The sequence below is a fragment of the Chelonia mydas genome, chromosome 4 (genome assembly GCF_015237465.2).
Source record: "Chelonia mydas isolate rCheMyd1 chromosome 4, rCheMyd1.pri.v2, whole genome shotgun sequence".
In the NCBI taxonomy this organism is placed as follows: Eukaryota; Metazoa; Chordata; order Testudines; family Cheloniidae; genus Chelonia; species Chelonia mydas.
The window spans coordinates 98,795,438-98,821,123 of NC_057852.1; the positions used below are offsets into that span (position 1 = coordinate 98,795,438).

Consider the following 25,686-nt stretch of genomic DNA (forward strand, 5'->3'; position numbering starts at 1 on the left):
GCTATTGTGGTTTGCACTATAGTGAAATTGTCAAGCTCTGTGGGGTGGCAAGGAATTTATGCCACACTTTCACTTTTGCAAGAGCTGCTTACCTTCCAGTGAAAGACCTCCTGGAGATCCTTTTTTGATTTATATTTAATCTAGGAAGACCGATGACATAGCGCTTTAAACCTAAGATTTGAAGAATCTGTGTCAAATATATTAGGTGTGCACATTTCTCAATTTACTTTTCATGTGTAATTTTTTTTGCCATGTTTACAAATGACAGGAAGCTATTAGTATTTGTTGCTTCTCAGCCTGGCCTGCAGTGAAGTTACAATGTTCTTTGTCACATTGCAATCACCATGACAGCAAGCTGTAATAACTGTTATGACAACTGTATAATTATGACTTCATTGCAGGGTGGATCAGAAGGAGACCCAAAGCAGGTTATTACTGGGGTTAACCCATATTGGGTTATCAATATGCACCAGGATAGGTATGTCCTGCAACCTTTGCTATCTTATATAAGTGTTTCTACCTGCATCGTGAAAACAAGGCCTTTTTCAAGCTATTGTGAAGGGTTTTTTTAATTGAGTAGTGCAGTCCATGGTGCAGGATGAGCCATTTTCCTTTTGTCTCAATCTTCTAAATGTTAGAGCAGCCCAGATAAAGCTTAGCCCCAGAAGCACAACTGGACTTTGTGTTGCAATGCCCAACTTTTAGGTACCAAGAAAATCACTGAAATTCACAAGGCCTGAGTTAGGTGCCACAAAAGCCAGCGTCCTAGGCAGCCCCCTGCTTAAGTGAACCGATAGGACACATCCCTTCTGTCTGTACTACTAAGCCCCACCTCTCTCTGGAATTTAGGCACCTAAATCCAAGCTGTAGATGCTTCCCTCTGCTTGGGATCTTACATCAGGGAAACCCTCACCCGGAGTTAAGTGACTAAGACATTCTTTGCAAGAAATGGCTGGAGGAGGTGATGCTGCAAATGCCTCCCTTATAACTTTTAGCCCAGTGTTTAGAACCTTCACTGAGGATGTGGGAGATGCGGGTTCAGTTCCCTCTTCTGTCTGAATGTGGGGGGAGGAGAGAGGATTTAAACAAGATTGTTCCCCTGTTCAGGTAAACACCCTACCCACTGGGATATGGAATATTTTGATGTGAGTCTCTCCCCATCTCTCCTGTTGAAGATGTTCCACTCTGGATAAATAATCATTGGAGCAGGGGGACTGGACCCTGTGTCTCTCACCTCCCAAGTGGAGTAAGTTGTGATGCGGTCTAAACAGGTTTCCAGCTATGTCATGCAGAAGATCTAGCTCAGAATAGAGCAACAAGGCAATTCGCTTGTGTATGAATATCAGAGAAGGGTTGAGTGTCAATATTCAGGCCAATTCACTTGTTCTGATAGAAATCAAAAGAGATGTTGATTGAATTATTTTCATCTGTCTCTGGCCTGTACTTAATTAGCCTTGGATTGAAATATGTTAGTGTTTAAATAAATGTGAATTTACTTGATGTGTAAAGCTGCATGAAAACTGTAAAGAATTGTTTCTATCACTTTATGTTTACATTATGTTTATGTTTACCCATTGGAGATTGGAGTGTTGGATATGTTAATTAAGGAACATGTTGACATCAAAGCCTGGCTGGTCATTCTGTGTTCAGCAGTGGGGAATACGGACCCATGCTGTGATGGTAATGCTTGCCAGACTGTTTTCAGCTATAAGAAGGGACCCTGGGAGCGATTCTGCATCTGTGATCTATTTGGATGCTGTCAGGAGGCGTTCTAGGTACAAGACAGAGGTCCCCAAAGCCATTTTGGGCAACCCTGAGAGACCTTGAGAAACGAGCAGCTACCACATTGCTGCCATCATTTGGACTTACAAACTGTAACTTCTACCTGCTTTAACCTCTCAATATCTCTCATTTCTTTTTCTTTGCTAATAAATCTTTAGTTTTACTAACGGATTGGCTTTTGCGTTGTTTTTGGTGAGATCCAGAACATCTCACCAAAAGTGACTGACCTTTAGGGCTGGGCGTAACCTAATGTGTGGTGATTTTTGGTTTTAATAACCTTTCTTCACAAAAGTCCGGTTTGTCTGAGTGGCAAGATGCGCTGGAGAGCCTAAGGGGGCCATCTGTGCTCCGTGGTAAGGCTAATATCGTAATCCAGGAGTGCACACTTGTTACTGGTTTGGTAAAATCTAATTATAGAATATACCATCAGTTTGGGTGTGTGCACTGTTTTCTAACAATCTGACCTGAGTTTGGGGCACTGAGTTTTGAGCCACACTCCAGACACCATGACATACATGTTTATCCAAAATATGTGTCTCCCTTAACTCTTCCTTTCCTGGTTTTCAGAGGCTTGAGATCTCAACATTCTGGAAGGGCCTGAGAGAGCTCCAGCCAACTTTGTTTAACTCTATGGTAACTAATCTTTTTGTCAGTGAATCTTATTTTAAAAAAAAAACAAAAAAAAAACTTAATGGTCATTTAGGCCGTTGCTCACCTAGGTTTGCAATTGATACATTAGTGGGGCTAGGTAATAACAAAAAAACTGAAGTTTTGTACAGCACTTTTCATCAGTAGATCTCAAAGTACTTTCACATCATTGAGCCCCATTTTACAGATGTGAAACAAGCACAGGGAGGTAAAGTGACTTGACCAAGTCCCCCAGCAGGCCAGTGGCAGAGCCTTGAATAGGCCCAATGTACGGGTCTCTCTGCTAGGCCTCATGGTTGCTGTGTGATTGTGCTCTTCCCCCTCCCCCCCCATCTCTGACTTTTTTGTTTATCATGGAATGGGGATAATTGTACTTAGGTCTAATTGCTAACGGTGCATGTGTGAGAGTTCTCAGACATGGCCTATGTGCGGCATAGAATCGAAACAGTTTTACCGCGTGGTGGCTACCGTAACTTTTAAGTGCATGAGAGAAGACCGCTGTATGTCTTTTATCACCATTCCACACAACAGATAGGTCCCTCCCTACACGCACACATGCACCAATACTTCCATCTCACTCTCTTTTTCCCATCCCATTAAGCCATTCGTTAACACTAGTAGGGACTGTTGGCACATAAGAAGATGCTCTTTGCTGTCTTGTGTCCTCTGTTGCTGTGTACACATTACAAGCAGCAGCTTACTGGAGGGCTGCCCACTTCCTTGGTTATGAAGTCTTAGCTAGGTTCATCCTCTCCCCCCCCCCCCCCCATCCCCAGCTGGGCCTTCCACCCAAACTCCTTATCCTTTCCCATCCATAGTCACCTGTCCCAGCTACCATTTGTATGTGAAATGTATTTTTCTTTTCAAAAATAGTTTGGGCACCATCTCAATTATTTGCTGTTCTCAGATTACATTTCTTCAAAATAAAATTAAATAAAAAATGGAGTTGATAGAAGTGGATTTTACTCAACTATATACAGTTCACTTTGACTTCTGTGCAGAATGGGTTTCGAACTTCAAAGTTGCTAGACTTCGAATTGTAGGAAATGATGTTTTTCTTCCAGAGGTTTGTATCTCTGGAACCCCTTGATTAAATAAGCCCCACCATGACTGACTTACCCTCTCCTACTCTCCCATGAGCAATGGCAAATTTGAAGACAATCCACCTGAGCACCTGGAAGAGTTGTTTAAACAGGAAGGGCTTCCCAACCTTAACCGAAGCAAAGCTGGTGCTTCTGCTATAATGTAGTATAAAATCAATCATCGTCACTTGCTTTGCTGATCCAGATCCCTAGCACAGGGTAATGCTGAAAGGGGGTGTGACGTTCCCCTCTGGTGTTATCTGGACCAGTGATCTGCTAGGTCACTCCAATCCTTGACTCTGGGAGCCAGCCTTACCCTGTTCTGCTGTGAGAACCCCCACTCCTGGACTGTTCACACACAGCCTCTGGCATGTAAGCTGCTCCTTGGCTTGTGCAACTAAATGACACTAGCCTATATCTCCGGTCCCAGACACAACCCTAGGAGCCTCCAACTTGCAGTGCCCAGTTATACCTGCTGGACGCTGCAACCTTATATGAGTTTGTCAGTTTAACAAAGAAATTGATATGTACCAGGCTTGTTATCCCAAGGGGAGCCTCTGACACACCGCAAACCAAACGCACGGCTTCAGGTAGAATAAATAAAACAAATTTATTAACTATAAAGATAGATTTTAAGTGATTATAAGTCAAAACATAAGTCAAATTTGGTCCAATGAAATAAAAGCAAAATGCATTCTAAGCTGCTCGTAACACTTTCAATGTCCTTACAAACTTGAATGCTTCTCACCACGGGCTGGCTGGTTGCTCTTCTGTGAGGCTCTCCCCTTTGATCAGTGTTTCAGTCGCTTGATGGTGTCTGTAGATGTAGGTGGGAGAAAGCATGGCAATGTGTCTCCCTTTTATCATGTCCTTTCTTTCCTCTTGGCTTTGCCTTCCCCCTCCTCCACCCCACCGAGTCAGGTGAACATTACCTCATTGCAGTTCCAAACTGACCAAAGGAAGGGGTGACTCCCTTGAGGGTTTGTCCCATCCATGCCCTGATGAGGTGTGAACTGCCTCTCTGTTCCTGGAGAGTTTTTGCATGGGCTCGCTTTAAGCTATGAGGATACATTTTCAGCCTCATAACTATGTATATGAAATTATAACCTTACTATAACCTTACTATAACAACCATACTCAGTGCATCATGAGCCTTCTGAAGACACCCAACATGACAAACTTTGCATTGGATACCACACAATCATTTTATAAAGATGAACATGGGAGAGTAGGGTGTTCCCCTGAGGTACAGAGTGTCAGAGGGGGACTTTTGAAGGAGGGAAGGGGCTTTATACATTCATCTGAAGCATAGAAAGCTCCAGAGACCTGAGTGTTCCCATTCCCCCTCCTCTGTGCTGAAGAGCCTGTGATGTGCATCAAGCATGCCCATTCTCAGCTCCAGTCCAGTCTCAGGAGTGTGTTCATGGTGTATTCTGTAAGCATACCTGTATTTCTCAGCTCCCTACCCAGCGGTGCAGGGCTTCCCCAGATCCTGGCTCACATAGGGGGCAGGGAGTGGGGCTCAGACCTCGAGGGGCAAGGCCCCCTGATACCAGCTTACATTGTGGGGGAGAGGTTGAGAAGAGCTTAGATCCCTCCCCACAGCTCAGCTTAGCTCAGAGGACACACACAGGTCAGGGAGAGGGGCTGAGATACCCCCAGAGGGTCACGGCCTCTTATTGCCTAGCTCACATAAGGTGAATAAATAGGGGGATTTAGTCACCTATAGAGGGGCAGAGGCCCCAGATCCTGGCACACAAAGGTAAAGAGAGGGGCTCATACCCCCTCAACCAGAGTTGGCCCCACACACAAGAGGGGAAGCTGTGGGACTGACAAGTGCCCCTGAACCTATACTTCCCCAGCCACTTCCCCCCATGTCCCTTTCCCAGTGTCCTATCCTTCCCCTCCTGCTCCCTCAGCTGAGCCCCCTCCTATTACCCCTCCCCATAATTCTTGCTCCCTGTATTCCCCACACTCCTGTCTCCTAACCCCCTTACAAAGTATTTGAATATGTCCAATTGTTTTTGTTCAAAAACACTTTGATTACATTACCCCATAATAATTAAAAAAAACCTCTGACTGAGAGAATTTAGCAATATGCTTTCACCCCTTTTCCAGATTTCTGTTCTGGAGGGGGCTTGGTCTTGAACTAGCACTGTGTAGTTCATAATCAAAGACTAGGCATATCCCTTTGAGTTATGCAGCTTTACTTTTTTCAGCTCCTCTTAACTCCTTTGTCTGCGTATGCTCAGTGTACTCTATTTAGGTCAGGAACATTAGGTGTGAGCATAAAATGAACCCTAAGCTCTGGCAAATACCATTCTAAATTTGACTCCCCCAAAGGGGTACGGGGTGTGATGGGCGGGGGGGACTCTCCAGCAGCTGAGATCTCTGTGCCAGGATCAGCTCCATGGATTGATTCCCAGGTCTGAGCAAAAAAACATTGTGAAATGTGAAACCATATTTCAAGGCAATACATGTGGATTTCAGAGCACTTACAGACCTGGAGGTCTGCCCTAATAATACAAACCAGAACTTGCTAAAAGTCTGTAGCACGAATGTTCTTTCCTCTGGAATGTAACCAGACGTACAAAGAACAATGGATTGTTAGTTAGCCACTACATCCATGCGCACACATGTACTCCCAATATCCATTGTAGCTACAGGATTGCAAAAATCCGGAGATTAGCCTGCAAGTAGTGAGACTTTAAAAAGGATAAATCATGGTTTTCAGTCTATCTTCCCCTCTATGCTCTCTCAAGGTGGGTGTGATAATTAATCAAACCCTGTGTCTAGCAGCAGCAGCTGCTCCCATGCCCCTAGCGTCTATTACCTCCCGCTCCTTGCAGGAAAGGTGGGGGTTACAAGGTATTACACAAACACCCACAGGCAGCTCAGTAATTTTGTCTGCCGCAGTTCCTCCTTCCGCCGCTAGAGATCACTGTGCTCGGAAGTGGCAGCATTAGCTGCTCCCATTGGCTGCAGGGTGCCCTTGCATGCACTGAGTAGGGCAGAGTTCCTGGAGTAGCTGTAGCACGTGTGGAGCTGTCCTTCCATCGCAGGCCAGCAGCAGCCACCACCCGAGTGTGAGGAAGGGGGAGTTAGTGCAGGTAGGAGCCTGGGGAGCCCTCCCTTTTAGGCTGGAGCCGGAGGGAGGGGCTAGGGTTGCAGGAGCATGCCTGGGGGGTGGATTGGGGCCACATAGTATAGTAGAGTAGAGTAGAGTACAGTAGGGTAGGGTAGGGTAGGGTGGGGAGGGCAGTGGAAGGAGGGAAGGAAGGTGGAGTCAGGCTGGGGGAGTTGCAAAGAGCAGTAGGTACACAGGAGAAGTTTTAGCCAATTAATCTCCTGGATGCTTAACTGATTGAATGTCTCCCCCTCATGCTTTTCAGTTTATTCTCTCTTGTCTTCAGTATACTGGAATGGTAGTGCCCCAGGATAAAATACAGAATTGTTACCTATCACAATGTTATGCTCATCCCACTGCATGGGCAGATTAAATTTGATTTGTTGCAGCTGGATTTAGGTTTCTTTCTGCACAGTTTGCATTTACTTCAGAATGAATTTTGTCTGAGTAAGGATGATGGAACTAGGACCCAAGTACTATAGTGGGTGAGATCTTCCCTCATTTGTCTCAGTCCCTTTAGCACTGCTCCTTTATGTTCTGCATATTTTGTTGTAGATTTTCAGTCTTCAGGGTTTAACTGTACTTTACTAGTTAAAGGCTTCAAGTAGTAATTTTTGTATGTACACAAGCCCTCATTTTGTTTGTTTTTCTCTTTAGATATTGCCCCCTCCCTTTAATTTTCCCCCTTTCCCAAATCTCTGTATTTCTTGTTCCTCTTACCCTTGTTTCTTCTGTGTTGGTGAATCTGGTTGAAGGTGCTCAATATCCAGCAGTGCTGCCTACAGTGGCAGAGGTAGTGCTATGTCTGTACTGAACACAGCAATTCTTTAAATGAGAGGAGTAAAACTCATTTATTTTAGTAGGTCTCCTTAGAGTTACGAGTGAGATGCAAAATGGCCCTAACAATGCTGCTTTTACAAATAACCACCTGACCTCCACTTGTAGGAAGTAACTGGCTTAGGTAAGCCTTGCGTACGGTAGCAATTATTGGGAAATCGTCCCCATTTGCACTATGACTAATATAGCTCCACTAGTGGTGGGTGTGCAAGTGAAGGCACAGTACCACTGTGTAATCTAGGCCTGTTCCAGCTGCTTCCACCATTGCTGCTAGTGCAGATGTAAGAGTGGAAGAGAACCTGATTCAATTTCTTAAAAGTGCTTGTTTGAATTTATAGAAATGGATGAAACAGTGACTGATGGCTTAACAATGCTGATAACAACTACCAGGCAGGGGCATTGGGGTAGATGGAATACCAAGGGATAGCAAATATGGTGGGAAATAAATCAGAAATCAGTCAAATATAAATGAATGTTGTCTAACTTTGGGCAAGCTTATGATTGTTTTGAGTTCATTCAATTCATTATGATGTTTATTTAGAATTTATTAATTTTGTTACATATTAAAATATGCAATCTAATTATAGCTACAGTGCACTTAGATTATTTTGATGGTTCTGGTAAGAGTAAAATAAGGTCTTGTTTATCACTAACTGTTTAGTATGGAAACCAGGGCTCAGAAACAGTGCCACACCCCCATACCGGCACTTCTGTGTCTCCTTCCCTTCAACTCCCCTGGCTGATCAGAGCTGCTCCATGTGCTCATGTTCCTAAGCACCAGGAGTAGCTACTGCTCCCTCCTGCAAGCACAGGGCTGGGGAGCACAAGCTCAGAGGAGCCAGTGTGGAGAGCTGTGGTCCCCTCAGGCCTGAGGGGGTGGAGCAGATAATGCAATTGTGATGGGTCTGGTGGGGACGGGTATGTCACTGGGAGGGCTTGTGTGTGTCAGGGAGAGGAGACCAGTCTGTGTGAATAACAGTGTGGGGGCTGGTGAGTGTGTCAGTATGTTTGTGGGTGAAAGTGGGGGGCGGCGCACTGTTGCATAGTGTGCATCAGTTGTGGGGGACCTGCATCAGTTGTGGTTATGATCTGCAGTGTGTGGGGATCTGCATCAGTTGTGCTTGCACTGCAAAGGATTGTCGGCATCAGTTGTATGTATGGAGGGTCTATCAAGCAACTGGTGTTGGGTGACAGAATCAAAGGGTCTGTTTTTTCAACAGTGGGTGGGGCTTCAGCAAAGACTGCTGTTTGTTTTTTCCAGTCCCATTCTTATTGCTTCAAGTTACTTAGATAACATGGGGATGAGCGTAACAGAAATATCTGAGTAGAGAATTCAGTTTTGCTAGTGTTTTGTCATGACAGACTATTAGAACATTCACTGTGTGGTCATGATGTAAATAGCAAATGTCACAAAGGCACAGAAGGAACCTCACAAAGTACGACTGGACATCAGTATTTTGATTTGCCATAAAAATGCTTTAAAACCATTAATGGCAACAAAACATGGCAATAGATGAAAACCAAATAAATAAAAAATACAAATATAGTGTTTTCTCCTGCCTCTCTTATTGAAATAAATATACCGATCTATTCTAAAAACTTTAAATATTTTTACCTTTGTTAAATGAGCAGGTTCGGCACAGATAGGTCTGAAATCTATATGTGCAGACAGCAGAGGGAGCTGTAGCAATTTTTGCTGATTATTCAAACAAACTTTTTGTAATGCCAACATAATCCTAATTTAACTTGTTAGGTATTAAAACAAACAAGCAACAAAAACATACAACCACTCCCCAGCCCTCCTTCTTCCTTCTTTTAAAATAAACAACACAAAGAAAAACAACAGGATCCATGTCCCTCATGTCAAAACTCTAGTTTTATTCAGTAGTTTTGTTGCCTGGTCTATTGATTGTGTATTAGTTACCTACCTTTGTAGGCTACAGTATTAACGTGTGTGTCTGGAACAAGGTGCGTGAGGTAATATCTTTTATTGCATCCGATGAAGTGAGCTGTAGCTCACGAAAGCTTATACTCAAATAAATTAGTTAGTCTCTAAGGTGCCACAAGTAATCCTTTTCTTTTTATTGGACCAGTTTCTGTTGGTGAGAGAGATGAGCTTTGGAGCTTGCAGCGCTTCCTCAGGTTTAGGAAAGATACTCAGTGTCACAGCTAAATACAAGGTGGAATAGAATTTTTAGCAAAAATGTTGTGAGACCATTCAAGGTGCAGTGGGCAGTTAACACCTCTGCAGTCATGGGATAAAGGAGTAGGTTAGTTAGTAGGTGATTGTTGTAATGAGTCACAAATCCAGTGTCTTTATTATGACCATGATTTTTAAAGATTTTCATGCAACAGCTTTTGTTAGCTTTGTTTTTGTTATGATCATTTAGGTTTGTTTTTAGTACAGTCCTTTTTTGACTCACACAGACTGGATGTTTGTTACATGAACATCTTATCCTAAATGCAAAACCAGCCAACCTAGTTGGGCAGTAACGTTATCTTTTTGTTTCGTACCTAAACATATCTGCACAAGCAGGGGATTTTGTCAGTAAAAATTAACTAGAACCCAAACAGCCAGTGGTATTGTTTTGACAAAACATGCAATTTATTATTAGATTGTTAACCTTCAAGTGTCACTGCTTCAACCACATTGTGTTAGATTAAAGATTCTCAAGTGTAATATCCTCTCAGGGTATGTCTTCACTAGCAACGTTAAGCGCTGCCCTGGCTTTAACGTGGCAGTGTAGTCACGGCACCAGCGCTGGGAGAGAGCACACCCAGCACTGGAAAAAACCCCACCTCCAGCGTAGCTACCAGTGCTGGTGCACTGTCTACGCTGCCACTTTACAGCGCTGAAACTTGCAGCACTCAGGGGCGTGTTTTTTCACACCCCTGAGTGAGAAAGTTGCAGCGCTGTAAAGTGGCAGTGTAGACAAGGCCTCAGTCTTGGAGATGGTTATTCTAGGTCAGGGACAGGCAGAATGAGGGAGCTTGTAAAGCGGTATAGACCACAGTGGTTTTGTGTTATGGGTAGAGAATTTCAATATCCTAGTGTTGTCAATCCAGCCCCTTTCTCCTACACACCTATGCGTTTCTCAGATTAGCACCACTTTCTGGTAGTTTTATTATCACCTCATGGCTTAGGGGGGAGAAATTCCCCAAATGAGAACTATGATGTTATCCAGTCTTTATTCATAGGTTCTTAGAAAGTAGAGATGGAAAAGACCTAATATGTAGGTTACCAGCAACAGTCTATTCCCATGCCAAATGCCAATTAAGGAGTGCTCCCTACAGTATATCTTTTAGGGCTTTTAATACATTTAACAGTTTAGGTTTTTCCAGATGCTTAGCCTATTTTTTTTTCTTTCCGAATTTCATCCCATATACTCATATCACCTTTTGTCACCCTAAATTCCTCTTCCTTTTCAGTAGTTACACCTTTCCAATATCTGTGGGTAGCTATCATGCACTCTCCTTACCCCCTCTGCAGATGGCTTATTCCCTTGGATCTTTGAGTTCATGGGACACAGTTCTCTGAGTGAATCTTTAGAGGTGAGGTTGTTGTCAAACTCTTGTAAACTGCACTGTGTTGTTCAGTTCATGAGCATGAACCAAGCCCTGCAGAGCTTGCACAGTTTTGCTCTTTATCTCCTCTTCTGATTCTTAATGATTATAAAAAAACAACAACACTGAACCTAGCATAGATTCTTGCCGTACTTTACAGTAATTCTTCAGTTCTCCATATTGTCCGTTGACATGACCCTTTATTCCACAAGCAGTGGGAGGAAAGGAGACTTTCAAGAAATACAAGCTTGCTTCCTATCAGGAAGCAAAAAAAAAGTGTCACATGAGGACTATGGTGTAATTTGTTTGCTCACTGTCGAGTTCTCTCATATTTGTTTTGCTATACAATATTGATTTTTTTTAAGTGCTGAGCACTAGATGTGCAAGTGCTCAGCACCATTGCAGCTGTATTTAATTTCAATAGGAACTGTAGGTTCCCCAAAAGGGGACCATTGTGATCTAGGCAGACTTCTTGCATAATGCAGGCCATAGGACGTCCCTGAATTAATTTATGTTCCAACTAGAGCCAATCAGGGTGGATCAAAATCTGATATTGAAAAGAAAAGAAAAGAATTTAAAAACTGTATTATTTATTGAAATCAATTTTTTAGATTTAAATTAAATACATTGTCCAGCTAGTTCCATTCAATGACTAGCTCATTCAGAGTTGAGAAACTGAATGGGAGCTGAAATAGCAGGAAAGTTTGTTTTTTCTCATTCAATCTCTGAATAAAAAAAAAACTAGAGATGTGCAGAAAACAGAAATCCCTTCCTGAGGGAAAAATTGTGTTTTTTAAAAAATGTCATCCCAATTGGGATGAAAAGTCAAAAATGTGACATTTTTCACAGGAAAGGATTTTAAGTACAATTTTGTTTCAGGGAGCCAACGTGAATGTTTTGGCTACCTAACTGCTTGCCTTATCACTTTCTCACCATAGGCAGAAAGAAATACTCAGGATCTTTCAGGCAGGCAGGTAGGGAGCTGTTATTTTGATTTTCCTGATGGAAAAATAAAATTTTTCCCATGAATTCTTCAACATTGTGAAAAGGGCATTTTCTACTGGAAAATTGTTCTAATGGAAAATTCCTGACCAGCTCTAATAAACATGGGATGTGAGAGGATGATCTGCTAGTTCTAAAATCTTGAAGCACACGGTAACCAGAAACAATCATTTCAGTTCACTAACTACAGACAATACTCCCTTTGTTTAATAAATCAATTGGTTTTAAATGCAAAACATGTTTTGATAAACAGACTTTTTTCTTATAGATCCTGCACATTTAAGATAATTAACATATAAAAATAATTTGAGTGCACAAAAGAACATGTTACATTGAATTCCAGTTTCCATTCAAGTGCAGATTGACATAAATCACAAAAAATTAATCATCCTTTAGCAGATAAGAAACCCATCATTCACCATTTTATAACATAATACAAATGTAAAATTAAGAATCTTAATCAATGTATGTTAAGCTACCTAATTGCCTAAATCAATGTGCATAGGTGTCTCCTGGCTAGCAAAAGAATTATCAAGCAATGAGAATCAATCTTACTTTTTAGTTATTTTCTTAAGGAAAAGTCAATGATTTAAATCAAGGTTTCTTGCTTGCTGATTTAAATTATTATTTAAATCTGTGATTTAATCACTGTGATTTAAATCAATCCACCTGCAGCATATCTTTTACAAGAACATCCAATCTTGGCTTTAAAATTTCCAGTGATGGAGAATCCACCAAAAGCCTTGATAACTTGTTCCAGTGGTTAATTACCCTCAGTTAAAAATGTATGCCTTATTTCCAGTCTGATTTGTGTATTCGAACTATTGGATCTTGTTATACATTTGTCTGCTAGATTGAAGAGCCCTCTATTATCACATTTTTGTTCCCATGTATATACTTATAGACTGTGATCAAGTGACCCCATAACTTTCCCTTTAATGCAGAGGTAATATAACTTCCCTACTCCAATTCAGTATTCCTCTATTTATACATCCAGGGATTGCATTAACCCTTGGAGTTACCCAGGGAGCTCATTTTCATCCGATTTTTCCCTCCACACCATCCCTCAAGTCTCTTTCAGAATCACAGCTTCCCAGGATAGAGTCTGCCCTCCTGTAATTATGGTCTGCATTCTTGTTCCTATATGTTTGATTTTACGTTAGGCCACATTGAAACGCATAAAGTGTCTATTCCCATTAGCACACAGGTGGACAAGAGGCTCGCTCACACTGACATGAAAGCTAGCAATGGAAGACTGCAATTTTTAGAGTTCTGCTTAAAACTGATCCTTCTGAATAGAGGGAGCATAAATGGTATTTACATTACTTGTAGTTCTGCTCTTTATTATGTAGCTGCTTCTGATGTGTGTTTGGGGATTTTTTTAACTGCTACAAAGGGAGGAGAGGGGCTCTTAAAAGGTATAGTTTTGTGCATGCAGCTTACGCTCAAATTTCCAAGAACATTGCTTACGTCCTCTGCTTTGCCAGGGTAGTAAATTTTATTCCCACTAATGGCTGGACTAAGAAGTTTTATGCAAAAATAAAATGGACTGTAAAGGTTGATAGTATTTGCATTTCTACATGACTGCATTTTAAAGGGCTGAAAAAGGCTTGCTGATTACACAGTTATTGAAAACTTATAGGGGAAAACATACAGAATTTGTGCTTCTGTGGGAACAAGGGGAAGTTCAGGGTTATTTCAGAGGTAAGCTGCTTCTCTTCCCTTTTGACATGGGTTGTTATTAATTAATAACTATTCTTTGTAGTCAGTGAAAGGGGCCGTAACACTGGCTCATATGCTGCTTTAGCTGCTCAGTGGTAGGAGTGACAGCGAGAGCAAATCTGCCCATAAAACCACAGTACGACCCCGCAGAGTGTGAAAGCGGCTAAGTGGGAGGCTGCCCTCAGTTCCCACGAATTATGATGCCAGGGGTTGGGAAGAGGAGCAATACTACATGGCATGATCCTCTACAAAACTGTGACTGATCTCATTCTATGCTCTGACTCATGGCGGAAGAGCCCATTGGTGGCAATAAACCAATGGCAGAGCAACTACTGGTCCTCCTGTGCTGCTGTGGCTGGTGGTGGATGTGTGGGGTGGTGGTAACAATAGGGCAGCTTGCAGGGGAGCCTTTCCACGTAGCTCGTTCATCTCCATTTTCCAACCTATTCCCTGCCAACTATGTTCCTTGCAAGTTGCAGCATGCAGACTCCAGGTCTCCATTTTTTGTGTTAATTTGTTAATCTCCACATGCTTTATAAGGAAGAAAAACATAGAGTGCTTTTCTTTTCTACAAACTGAGCACGTGGACTTATCTTGCATTTCCCTATCTGACCAGAACTCTCTCTGAAGTCAGTGGGAGCTTTGAGTTCACAAGAAATCAGGATTCAAGGCCTCTGTTCTTGACCCGAGTAGATTTGCTTTCAAAGGTGTAACCTGGGGACAGAGTGCCACACCAAGCAGGCATGGGTTACAAAGGTATGTCTGTACTAGGGCAAAAGGTGTATTTTAAAATACGTTGGCTAACAAGTTTGAACTAAGGTGTTTTAAAATCCTAGCACAGAGAGGGCAAGTGGTATTTTAACATGCTTTAGCTGGTCAAGGTGAACTCTACAGGAGAACCTAGGGTTCAAATACATGCAAATAAGGGTCACAGAAAATTCCCAAGGGTTCCGAATTAGGGCTACTGTGGCTGCTGTTGCCTACACTTATGCTTCTTAAACATGTTAAATAATTTGGAGAAACAGGGAGTGTTTAAATGGAGAACAAATCCTAGTAAGTGAGAAAAAAAGTTGCTTGGAAAAGAGCCCTGGTATACAACCTCTAAATGTTCCATATTTATATAAGATACTTGGTCTGTGTATGTATTTTTTGAATTACCTAAAGACCCACTAGCTTCTCTCTCTCTCTTTTTTTTTTTTTTGGCACTCCAGTAAACTGTTTATACTCCTTTCCGCTCTTCATTTATGTACCATGTTAACAGCGAAGTTAGAAACAAAAAGCAGCTGTTCATAAGGAATCTGATCCAAAGTCAGTCAAAAACTTCTGTTCAGTGGCTTTGGATCAGGCCAAAAATGACAAGTGTGAAACAACTTTAGGGTCCATTTCAATGGAATGTCCATTTTTTTAATGAAGTGGGCCTGGGTCATTAATTATCAAATTACTGTGCAAATAAGGCTATTTAACTAAGGGGGGAGCTTAGTTTGAAACACTGAAATGAACTCCACTACCCCCAAATCACGCCCAAATTATTAACTGACTAAATCCAATAAGTGGAAATCCAGTGCTTTAAGTTGCCTTGAAATTGTTGTATGCAGATGGGCAGTCCAAGTATGCAAAGAATACTTCCTTTCATTATTTGTCTGTGTGAGAAACTGTCTCCTCGCAGTGCTGCCTACATACTGTATCAGCAATGAGAAAAAGAATACAGTACAATATACCCCAAGTAGCATAGTCTGTTACACACTAGAACATGTCCTTTTGATTTTATACAGCAGAATTATGGTGCACAACTTAGTATAGTCTGATTTTTATATTTTATGCAGAACATATTGTTCCTTCATTAAGTTTTCTAATAAGCCTGTTGAACAGATGAGTTCTTTTCTACTAACCAGCTGCAGTATGAGAAATATCAACTGAAGAATATTCAGATTTTACATTTCCATAAAATGTAGTTTCACAATATAAAGGCATATATGCAATTGCCTAGTATGACTGGTTTATCTATAATGTACAAATTGTCTACAAGTGGAATTCAGTAATACAGTAAATATATACGTATATATATAAAATCACATATGAAAAGATTTAGTAAGTATAACTTTGCCTTACTAAACATTATCATTTAACATGTCTCAGTTTCACAAAAATATCTCTGACAGTGCTTTTCACCCAGGCACTTTACAGACTAAACACATACAAGAAGAAGTTCACTTCTCACTGAAATGCAGCCACTGCCGGGGAGGCAGAGGGAAGGGACAGTCTTTTGAGACTAATGTTCTGTATTAAGAACACATGGAGCTTTTTTTATTTTGACAATACAATGTGCCAACTATTTCATTTTCAGTCATGTTTGGCTTTCTTGAAGCAATAGTAATTTAAACCACTATTAGCAGGAATATGTGTAGTGTTTTGGGAAGCAGAAATATGGATTTCATACTGTAGTACCTATTTGGGAAAAACTAAGGATATGTCTATGCATTGGCGACTGCGCTGGCATAGCCATGTCACTCTAGCTATGCTGGCATAATCTCATTGTGTAGACTCAGCGTAGATGGATGGAAGGGGTTTTTCCAGCAGTGTGGGAACAACGCCACACCGTGTCATGGCAGCTAGGTCAATGGAAGCATCATTCCGTCAACATATCTGCATCTTTGCTGGGAGTTAGGTAAGCATAGCTAGGTCGGTTAGGGGGTTGGTTTTCTCACACCCCTGACCAAAGTAACTATGTTGACCTAACTTGTAAGTATACTCCAGGTCTAAGTAAAGACTAAGATTAAAGGCCTTAGTATAGATCAGATATGAGCTCTACCTTCAGAATTCTGATCCTTTGACTAAAATTAGCAGAATTACAATGGCATCGTACCACTATCATTTCCTCACTTGAATAGACTGTTGGCATATAGACTGGAGGCAAGTAGCATATATTGCACGGGCAAAGGTGACATAACAATCGGTAATTTTCACACACATTAATTGAGGATGGGTTTTATATTAAGTTTCTTTGAAGGTTTATTTCTTAGCAATTGTTGCATAATTTAGAAACCTAACAAAGTATAAAAGTCAACAGATAATGGTTCTCTAAATTTTAAAACAATTATTTTATTAACAGTTTATAATCAATTCAGGAGCCATCAATTCACAATATAAAACTTGGACCACATTTTCTATCTCAGCCATTCGACAGCATCCAACATTTGGTGACTTTAAACATGAAGAGTTTATTTTCCATATCTCCGAGGCTTTCAACCGGAAATTGAACAAGAGGAAGTTTAACATACTAACTGAAAACTAAAAATATGAAATTATCCAGAAAGGGTAAACATTTCTGAAAGTAGAGATTCAAAAGTTCTAAAGTGTAATAGGTACTTGATTTGGGGACAGCTGTCTCCCTGCTGTAAGTCTAGGGACTGTAGTCCAGTTACAGCAGGATGAATTTAGCCCTCACTGGGTTGTGGGTGTTTTTTAAACAAATGGGTTTTGCTTCTTCTGGGAGGCTGAGGCAAAATCCGTTTGTAAACAATTGGTGAGTCAAGAGATTGTGATTCTAGTTTCTTGCAAAGCATGAAACCAGACAAGTTTCACATGGGTTTCACTGTGACTGCATCTCACAGCTCTGCTAATTTCTTAGTCATAGTTTGCTGAAAGGTTTTTGAACCTAGAGTCAGTTGTATATTTTTACACTGAAATGATTCAGTTCTGTGGTTTTGTATGGCTTGTACCAGAAATGGGGAAACTCTGGTTTTTGTAGCCGTGCTTTGAGATTCATTTGAACATGAAACCTGAGGTGTGTGAAAGCCCTTGAGTCAACTGAAGAAAACCTTCATGTGAACTATATTGTTATATGCTGGCTTTGTGTGAGTGATGCTACGCTCTTGTTTGTGGCCTATGGGAACGATATGGGCCTTATTACTACCAGAAGCCAAGGGAGTTCTTCTTCAGTTCAGGTGGTAAAGGACTGTGTTTTAGCAGCTAAATGATCAGAGTTCTAGTCCCAGCTCCTTCTGTTTTTTGTGCTTTATACAATAATTGTCTGTTCTGTACAACACATGCATTCATTAGTGTTTCATACAGCTCCAGAACTAAGTTTACTATGAATGTGTTAGAAAGAAATCTCCATCTAATACTCCTCATCCTCTTCGTAATCTTCCCCCGCGGTTGCAGCTTCCAGCGCTGCAAGAGCTTCTGCCACCTCTGCGTCCTCCTCCTCCTCCTCTTCAATTTTTCCATTAATTTCTTTATGGTTAATGTGCTTTTCCTCTTGTGCTTCTGTTATGAGGCCCTCAGATGCAAGACCATCAGGCATGTCCTCTTTGACGCATACATTTACAAACTCAGTTTTAAGACCTTTCTCCACTGAATCATAATTTTCCTTCATGTGCAAAGGCAGGCTTAGGCCAGGGTCCTCACCCTTATTTATCACTATAGATGCTGCATTTTGGTCTGAATGGGTATAATTGTCTGAAAAACTGTCCTTTTCAGGAGCATTATAGTTTCTGGTTTGGCTATCACGTGGGAGGTAATCCAGGTCTGGTAATTGAATGGCATCGTTTTGGGTCTCCAGTATTGCACTTTCTGTGAGAGAGCTGTTTTCTCCTGCAGACTGCGAGTTCTCATCTCGAGAACGTTCTGGCTCTTCTGAGTCTGGCTTCTTGTGATTGCCTGTTTCTGGGTCACAGTCTTTGCCAGATTCATTTGGTAAAGAGAGTCCATTGGTGCAGAGGTCTCTTGTCCTGTTGGCTAAAGAAGAACTTGCTGACTGGCTGGAATTTCCATGTCTGATGGTTTCTTTGATTCGGTTTGTGTTGTGATTAGGAAAGGGATGCGTACCACTACAGGAATTGACACCACTGTGAGCATTGTCAGACTTTTCAATGCAGTTTCCTAGCCCTTCCTCGGGAAGAGCAGTTCCTTTGTGGTTCCAGAAGGCCTCTTTTGTGTTATTGAACCTGTTTTTATTTTCTGTTCTCTTTAACTCATCATTTTGCAGTTCATTTTTATGCACTGGAGTTTCATTGTTCTGATCGCCTTTGAATTTATTGCCGTCTTGCTTGTCTGGTTTGTAACTGTTTACTTCATTGGGGTATCTCGAGGATTGTACATCTTCTGGATCAAAGATATAGCTGGGGAAAGGAGAATTTTACCAGTTAATATTTTCTCTGTTAGAAACTGAAAACTGATTACACCCAAGTCTGACGTGTTGAGATTAAACAACTAGCGCAACTATGCTCAACCTACAGTATTGTGTACTAAATGTAAAAAGCATGTACTTAGTTGTCGTCATTTGCTCAATGCTACAGAACAATTAGGCTCCAGGTCAGAGGCTCCACAAGGGGACAGAGAGGTCATGGAATGCCTCACTGAGTATGTCACAGCCATAGGACAAGAAGTCCTTCCACCTTATAACAACGCAGTTGTTCCCAACCTTTATCCCCTGGGGGCTCGATTAGCAGGTGGGCACCCTGTACGTGTTCCCTGTGATCATGTCCTGACCCAGCTGTCATTCATCTTTTTTCCTTTCCTCTGAACATTTTCTCTCTCACATCTCCCTTCTGTTTCCCCTCTTTTTATTTTTTCCATTCATTTTTTGTACTCCCTCTGCCCCTTTTCCATTTGTTTTTTTTTTATTGCTCTGATACAGGTGTTCTTGTTGTTTCTTCACTATGCCCCTCCCCCCTTTATCTTCTCTGGTAGTTTCAATTTCCTTCCCCATTTCCCTCACTCACCATGGTTACTCCTGAGGGCATTCTATGCCAAAAAATTAAAAATTCTGCACACAATATTTTAAAATTCTGCAAATTTTATTTCTCAAATAAATGTGGAGGTTCCAGCATAATATTGGGGAGCACAGGCCACTGCCTGCACGGAGGTGAGTGATTACTGTGCAGCTCCCCCCACCCCAAACACGAACTCAACGGTGAGGCTGCACCCATCCCTGACACAGCGCAAGGACCGGACCTGCCCCAGAAACACCCCAGGGCCCTGCCCCTCCATGCCAGGTGCAATAGGTGTGGGCAGGCAGGCTCAGCAAGGCAGGATCCAAGTGTGGAGGGGCTTAGTGTGTGGGGATCCAGATGTGGATTGAGAGGCTTCTGTGTGGGGCAATCTGGGTGTGGGAGGTTCAGTGGGGGATTCAGCTGCGGGGAGATCTGGATGCACAGGGGCTTGTTGGAGGGTTCTGGGTGGAATGGTAATGGGACTCTGCAGGGGGGTCCAGATGAAGGTGGTTGGGGCTCAGCGGAGGGGTCTGAATGTGGGGGGATAGAGCTCGGTGGGGGGGGTCTGGGTGTGGGGAACTCTGTGCGGGGTCCAGATGTTGGGGGAGTGGTGCTCAGGGGGGTGGGGATCCAGGTGCGGCTGATTAGGGATCCGGGTGAGGGTGGCTTGTCGGGGTGGTCCAGGTGCAGGGGGAGTGGGGCTCATTGGGGGGATTCCGAGTGCGGGGTGGGTGAGGATCGGTGGGAGGATCCGGGTATGAGGGAGTCTGGGTGCACAGGGGTTGGGTGGATGGGAGAGAGAGAGAGTTTGCAGAGCTTCCTGCGGCTGGGGGAGAAATTTGTGGGTGAGTCTGACCCAGCCCTAGATGCCGTGCTGGGGAAGAGGAAGTCTCGTCCTCCCCAGCCCAGCCAGGACTAGCAGCTGATCCTGCTGTAGGGTAGGGGGCCGGGTCTTTCCCAGTCCGGCCCTCTGCCCCACAGTGATTTACCCCTTTGCTGGCTCCCTTGGGTACCCAAAACATACTTCTGAGGAGGGTCGCATGACCGCACTTGTGGCTTCCCCTTGCTTCCCCGTCAAAGAAAGTCATATTTTTCTGCAGAGAAGTAAAGAAATCTGCAGGGGACCTAAATTCTGTACATGTGCAGTGGCATTACCCCAGGAGTACGTGGTGATGGGGATGGCATCTACATAAGGCTGAGTGGAGCATTGAGAAGCTTGGGATGGCAGGCTGTCTAAATTGAAAGCCCTTTACTATGTGACCTGCCCAAAGCCAGTTATTGTAAAGTCTACAATGGAAGCAGGGATGTAAAGTAAGGGATTTCATGGAGCTGTCTCTGCCCTACCTGCAGATTTACAGCACATTTCCAGTGTTTAGAAGGTGATGGATCCTACAGCTTCCCTCACCCACTGAACTAGCCTTGCTTCTTGCCACTCAGGTGGGAAAACGCTACAGTGAGAATTTGCCTCCTTTGCCACATAGCTTCTGTGGGCTAGCAGCTACACAGATGAAACTCAATTAAAATAAACCAACATGAAGTTTACAGGAAATCAGCATTTTTGGGCTCCAAAATGGCTTAATTGATCTAAACTGTAAATTCCTGGATTATTTGCAACATGGTAAATATCCTTAACTTAAAGGATGAATGCAGGTGAGAATGGATTTGTTTTTAACAAGCTTTTATTTTATTCTGATTCCAAGCACCATTTCTTCTGTACCTTTTTATCATTTTACAGCACCTGCACCCCATCTGGATTACTCGTTGTTAACATCTGAAAAGAGAGAGAGAGAAGGCAAGAGAAAAGAAAAATGAGGGATGAATTATTTCATGCAAATATTAAATGAATAAATGGTGGTTGCATTGAACATGAGTCTCCAGTTCTGAAAGGTGCTGCTGGTTGGAGAGCGATTCCCAGTGCTTAGCAATGGGGAATGCTGTGGGAACTGGTAACAGCTCTTTTACAGAATGAACTTTTTCAGTGTTACCACTATGTCACCAGAATAAATTCTTCCCTTGCAGTTTGACTAGCAATAACAAACTGTTGTCAGTAGCTTTCTTTTTGTATGTAGCATCTCACAACAGATAACAACAAATCAGGCAGAGCTTCTCCTGTGGGGTGCCAGATGCCTTCAAATCCCACTAATAGCCCAACCCTTTATTATGATCGGAATCAACATGTTGGTTTGTTCCAGTGGTAATCTTGTGTTTAGAGATTCACTGAAAGCCAAAACCCAGATCTGAACATCGCAGAAATTTGGGAAAATTTGATTCTCAGTTTTATGGCTTGGGTCCATCTCTACTTGTGTCAATGGAGCCAGGGCCCTTTGTAAGCTTCTGTTTGCCAGAAGCTGGGAATGAGTGACAGAGGATGGATCACTTGATGAATACCTGTTCTGTTCATTCCCTCTGGGGCACCTGGCACTGGCCACTGTCGGAAGACGGGATACTGGGCTAGATGGACCTTTGGTCTGACCCAGAAAGGCCGTTCTTATGTTCTTATGTTACACATTTTGCAATAATGGAATTTCTATCCATTACTAGTCAGGATGCCCAGTTTCTCTTGACAACTGAACCTGACAGAACCTGTTACCCCTTTGCCCAGCAATAGCAGATCAATTTCCCATTAGGAGAGAAATTGGTGACACTGGATCATGGTATTTGCTAGTGCCATTGATTTTAATTTATTTACGAAAATCCTGTTTATCCACTTGCAGAAATTTGCAAGTCCCCAATCCTGTCCCCGGTGTAGGTTAGGGCAGCATATAGGGCTCCACTAAATTGTGGACTGATTGTGATGGACCCCTATGATCCATTCCAGCAGCAGCAATGAATTCCCATCTCTTTGTTCCTTGGTTGCTGTCTCCTTGCTTTCAGGACACTATCACTTCCATCATCACCTGTTCCTTTCACCAGGGAGGTCCCTTATCCCAAAGTCACTAGCCTTTGGCTGTGTAGAGGCGGGTCTCGGCACTGACCTGTTCTGCAATATAAAGGAATTCAGACAGGTTTGACTAGACCCTGAGTGTCCATTAGAGCTGTGCTTAACCCCGTAAGTCCCCTTTAACAATTTTCTGAGGACTTGTCTACAAAAGAAAGTTGCACTGGTTTAGCTTAAGGTGTAATGTTAAACTGATTCAGTTTAGTAAGTCCCAATATGGACACACTGATTTTCATTTAACAGTGTCTTGTTTTGATTTAGCTTAAACCTGTTCTTAATCGACTTAAACTAAACCATAAGAAGCCTGGTAAACTGAAATAAGTGTCCTTGCCGCATTTGGCATTGGTTAATTAAATTGGTTTAAAATCACACCTTCAGTTAAACCATTACACCTCTGTGTGTGTAGACAAGTCCTGAGCTCTGTCACTGCAGCTAGCTTTCTTGAGGGACCTTGGTCCAGCCTCTCTAGATTTAACCATTTTTATATTGAGTTTCTCATTGAGTGCTGATATCAGTAATTCATATCCTGTATTCTGTTAACATCTTGTTCCATAAAAATATCTCAGCAGTGGCTTTTAACAATACTAAGTGCTGATAACTTTTGTTTGCTTTAGTTGTAAAGCAGCCTGAGACATTCTGTAGAAAGATGATATAAATGCAGATTACTTCTGTTGTTTCTATAAGAGTACTTTCCATGATTTTACACTAGCGTGAGTATTTGAATTGTCTCTGCATTTACTCCTAGGTTTTACAAGCTGATAGTTACAAACACTTGTATTTGTCCTCTTGTATGAATAAACTAATGTTTATGGGAAGTATTTTGTACTGCATTCTTTTGTAAATAATTCTCAGCATTGAATTAGAAATACAGGATTTTAAAATGTCAATAAGAAAAGGAGTACTAGTGGCACCTTAGAGACTAACCAATTTATTTGAGCATAAGCTTTCGTGAGCTACAGCTCACTTCATCGGATGCATACTGTGGAAAGTATAGAAGATCTTTTTATACACACAAGTAGTGGTGAACACCCATTTTTTCATGCTTTGTGTGTATAAAAAGATCTTCTATACTTTCCACAGTATGCATCCGATGAAGTGAGCTGTAGCTCACGAAAACTTATGCTCAAATAAATTGGTTAGTCTCTAAGGTGCCACAAGTACTCCTTTTCTTTTTGCGAATACAGACTAACACGGCTGCTACTCTGAAACCTGTAAAATGTCAATGTTTCAGGTTTTATTTTTTCTAGGTTTACAGCAAGTTTCAGAACCAGGATTACAAAATAACGTTGTGAAGTAATATAGTCGTATACAATGAAACATATGTTTTAGTCCTATTAGTATTAGACATCTTGCTATGAAAATTTCAGTGCTTATCTTACTAAAAAGTGCCATAGATGTGTCGATGTTTTACAGCACACACAGTTTTGATAGATTCCCATCCAAAGCAAGTTACAATTTGAATCAGATGAATACTATGCAGACTATTAAAGAAAGAGGTTTGGAGCAGACAGCCGTAGCCTAAGTGCACAACTATGTTTTCAGAAGAGATTTCCATACAGAGAGATAGGAGGGCTGTCGGAAATGAAGGAGAAGGCTCTTCAAAGCTTAGGGGGAAGCAGAGTAAAAAAAGGCAGAAGTGAGATCACAGAAAGGGACACAAAGCGAATATTGGGTAGAATGTGGTGTCTGAGAACAAGTGTAGGAGGAAATCTGTTGTATCTTTATATGTTGTTCTATTTTTAATTAGAGACATTTTAGATTTGCCTTTTGTGACATTTTCTTGCCAAGTCTGACTCTTAAATATTTCCATACTAGTAAACCATGAGTGAACCCATAAAATATATCAGATTAAGAAGGCATGACTCAGAGCCTAAACTTGCAAAGCACAGTGTGTGGAATTTTCAAAAGAGCTCAGCACTGGCCAAACTCTGCTCCTGTTGAAATCAAAGGGAGTTTTATCTTTGACTTCAATTGGAACAGAGTTGGATCAATGCTGAGCTCTCTTGAAAATCCCCCTTGAGCGCCTTCTGTGAAATTCTGAACCTCCTCAATTCTCATTGATTCCATTCTCAGTGGAGGACACTCAGGAGATGCTTAGCCCTTTGCAGGATAAGACTTCACATTTTGAGGTGTTTATGAACAGCTGAACCTAAAAGATGATGGAATCACAATATGCTAAGAACAGGAATGTGCTGTTGCTAAAATAGTTACAGATCTCAGCATAGAACTCACACTGGCAAGGCCAAGGCTGTATTAGTGTCAAAAGCAAAGCTCCGCGTGTGGAATGGGGGGAGAATATACCCTTCAATCTTATATAATTACATAGCACTCAATAATGTTGCACGTGCATGCTCCCTTGGTCTGTTGTACTTGACTAAAACCAGCGGGTAGGGCTGTAGCTAGCAGTGTGAAATGTGTGCATATATTGGTCAAACATATTGGTGCACCGCTACAGACTAGGGACCGAACGGCTCGGCAGCAGTTCTGCGGAAAAGGACCTAGGGGTTACAGTGGACGAGAAGCTGGATATGAGTCAACAGTGTGCCCTTGTTGCCAAGAAGGCCAGTGGCATTTTGGGATGTATATGTAGGGGCATTGCCAGCAGATCGAGGGACGTGATCGTTCCCCTCTATTCGACATCGGTGAGGCCTCGTCTGGAGTACTGTGTCCAGTTTTGGGCCCCACACTACAAGAAGAATGTGGAAAAATTGGAAAGAGTCCAGCGGAGGGCAACAAAAATGATTAGGGGACTAGAACACATGACTTATGAGGAGAGGCTGAGGGAACTGGGATTGTTCAGTCTGCGGAAGAGAAGAATGAGGGGGGATTTGATAGGTGCTTTCAACTACCTGAAAGGGGGTTCCAGAGAGGATGGATCTAGACTGTTCTCAGTGGTAGCTGATGACAGAACAAGGAGCAATGGTGTCAAGTTGCAGTGGGGGAGGTTTAGGTTGGATATTAGGAAAAACTTTTTCACTAGGAGGGTGGTGAAACACTGGAATGCGTTACCTAGGGAGGTGGTGGAATCTCCTTCCTTAGATATTTTTAAGGTCAGGCTTGACAAAGCCCTGGCAGGGATGATTTAGTTGGGGATTGGTCCTGCTTTGAGCAGGGGGTTGGACTAGATGACCTCCTGAGGTCCCTTCCAACCCTGATATTCTGTGATTCTATGATTGGGTCCCCTACACTGTCATCATACTTGCACTATCCCTGTAATCCCCCACAATTTATTATCCTACATTCTATTACATACACAACAGTGCAGCTGAT

At 42.2% G+C, this 25,686-nt stretch overlaps 2 protein-coding genes across 10 annotated transcripts in view; one reads left to right on the forward strand and one right to left on the reverse strand.

The window, feature by feature from the left end:
- RELL1 (RELT like 1) overlaps positions 1–25,686 on the forward strand; it is a 74,190-nt gene that overhangs the window by 40,704 nt on the left and 7,800 nt on the right. For 2 of the 5 annotated variants that reach the window (XM_037897947.2, XM_043544537.1), the window contains exon 7: positions 21,214–23,231. The exons of 1 other annotated variant lie outside the window; for it this stretch is intronic. The gene's annotated coding sequence lies outside the window, so the exon portion shown is untranslated. Of the gene's footprint in view, positions 1–401; positions 1,950–2,349; positions 2,416–21,213; positions 23,232–25,686 lie in introns of those variants that run through there. 2 more of the 5 variants (XR_005225210.2, XM_037897948.2) reach the window with 2 other exon arrangements.
- C4H4orf19 (chromosome 4 C4orf19 homolog) overlaps positions 14,954–25,686 on the reverse strand; it is a 67,471-nt gene continuing 56,738 nt past the window's right edge. For 2 of the 5 annotated variants that reach the window (XM_027822188.3, XM_037897942.2), the window contains 2 exons: positions 21,196–21,249; positions 16,702–18,884 (listed from right to left, as the gene is read on the reverse strand). In XM_027822188.3, coding sequence (XP_027677989.2) covers positions 17,882–18,884; positions 21,196–21,227 — 1,035 coding nt within the window. In that variant the 5' untranslated portion in view covers positions 21,228–21,249 and the 3' untranslated portion in view covers positions 16,702–17,881. Of the gene's footprint in view, positions 18,885–21,195; positions 21,250–25,686 lie in introns of all 5 variants that reach the window. The other 3 variants (XM_043544529.1, XM_043544530.1, XM_007059710.4) reach the window with 2 other exon arrangements.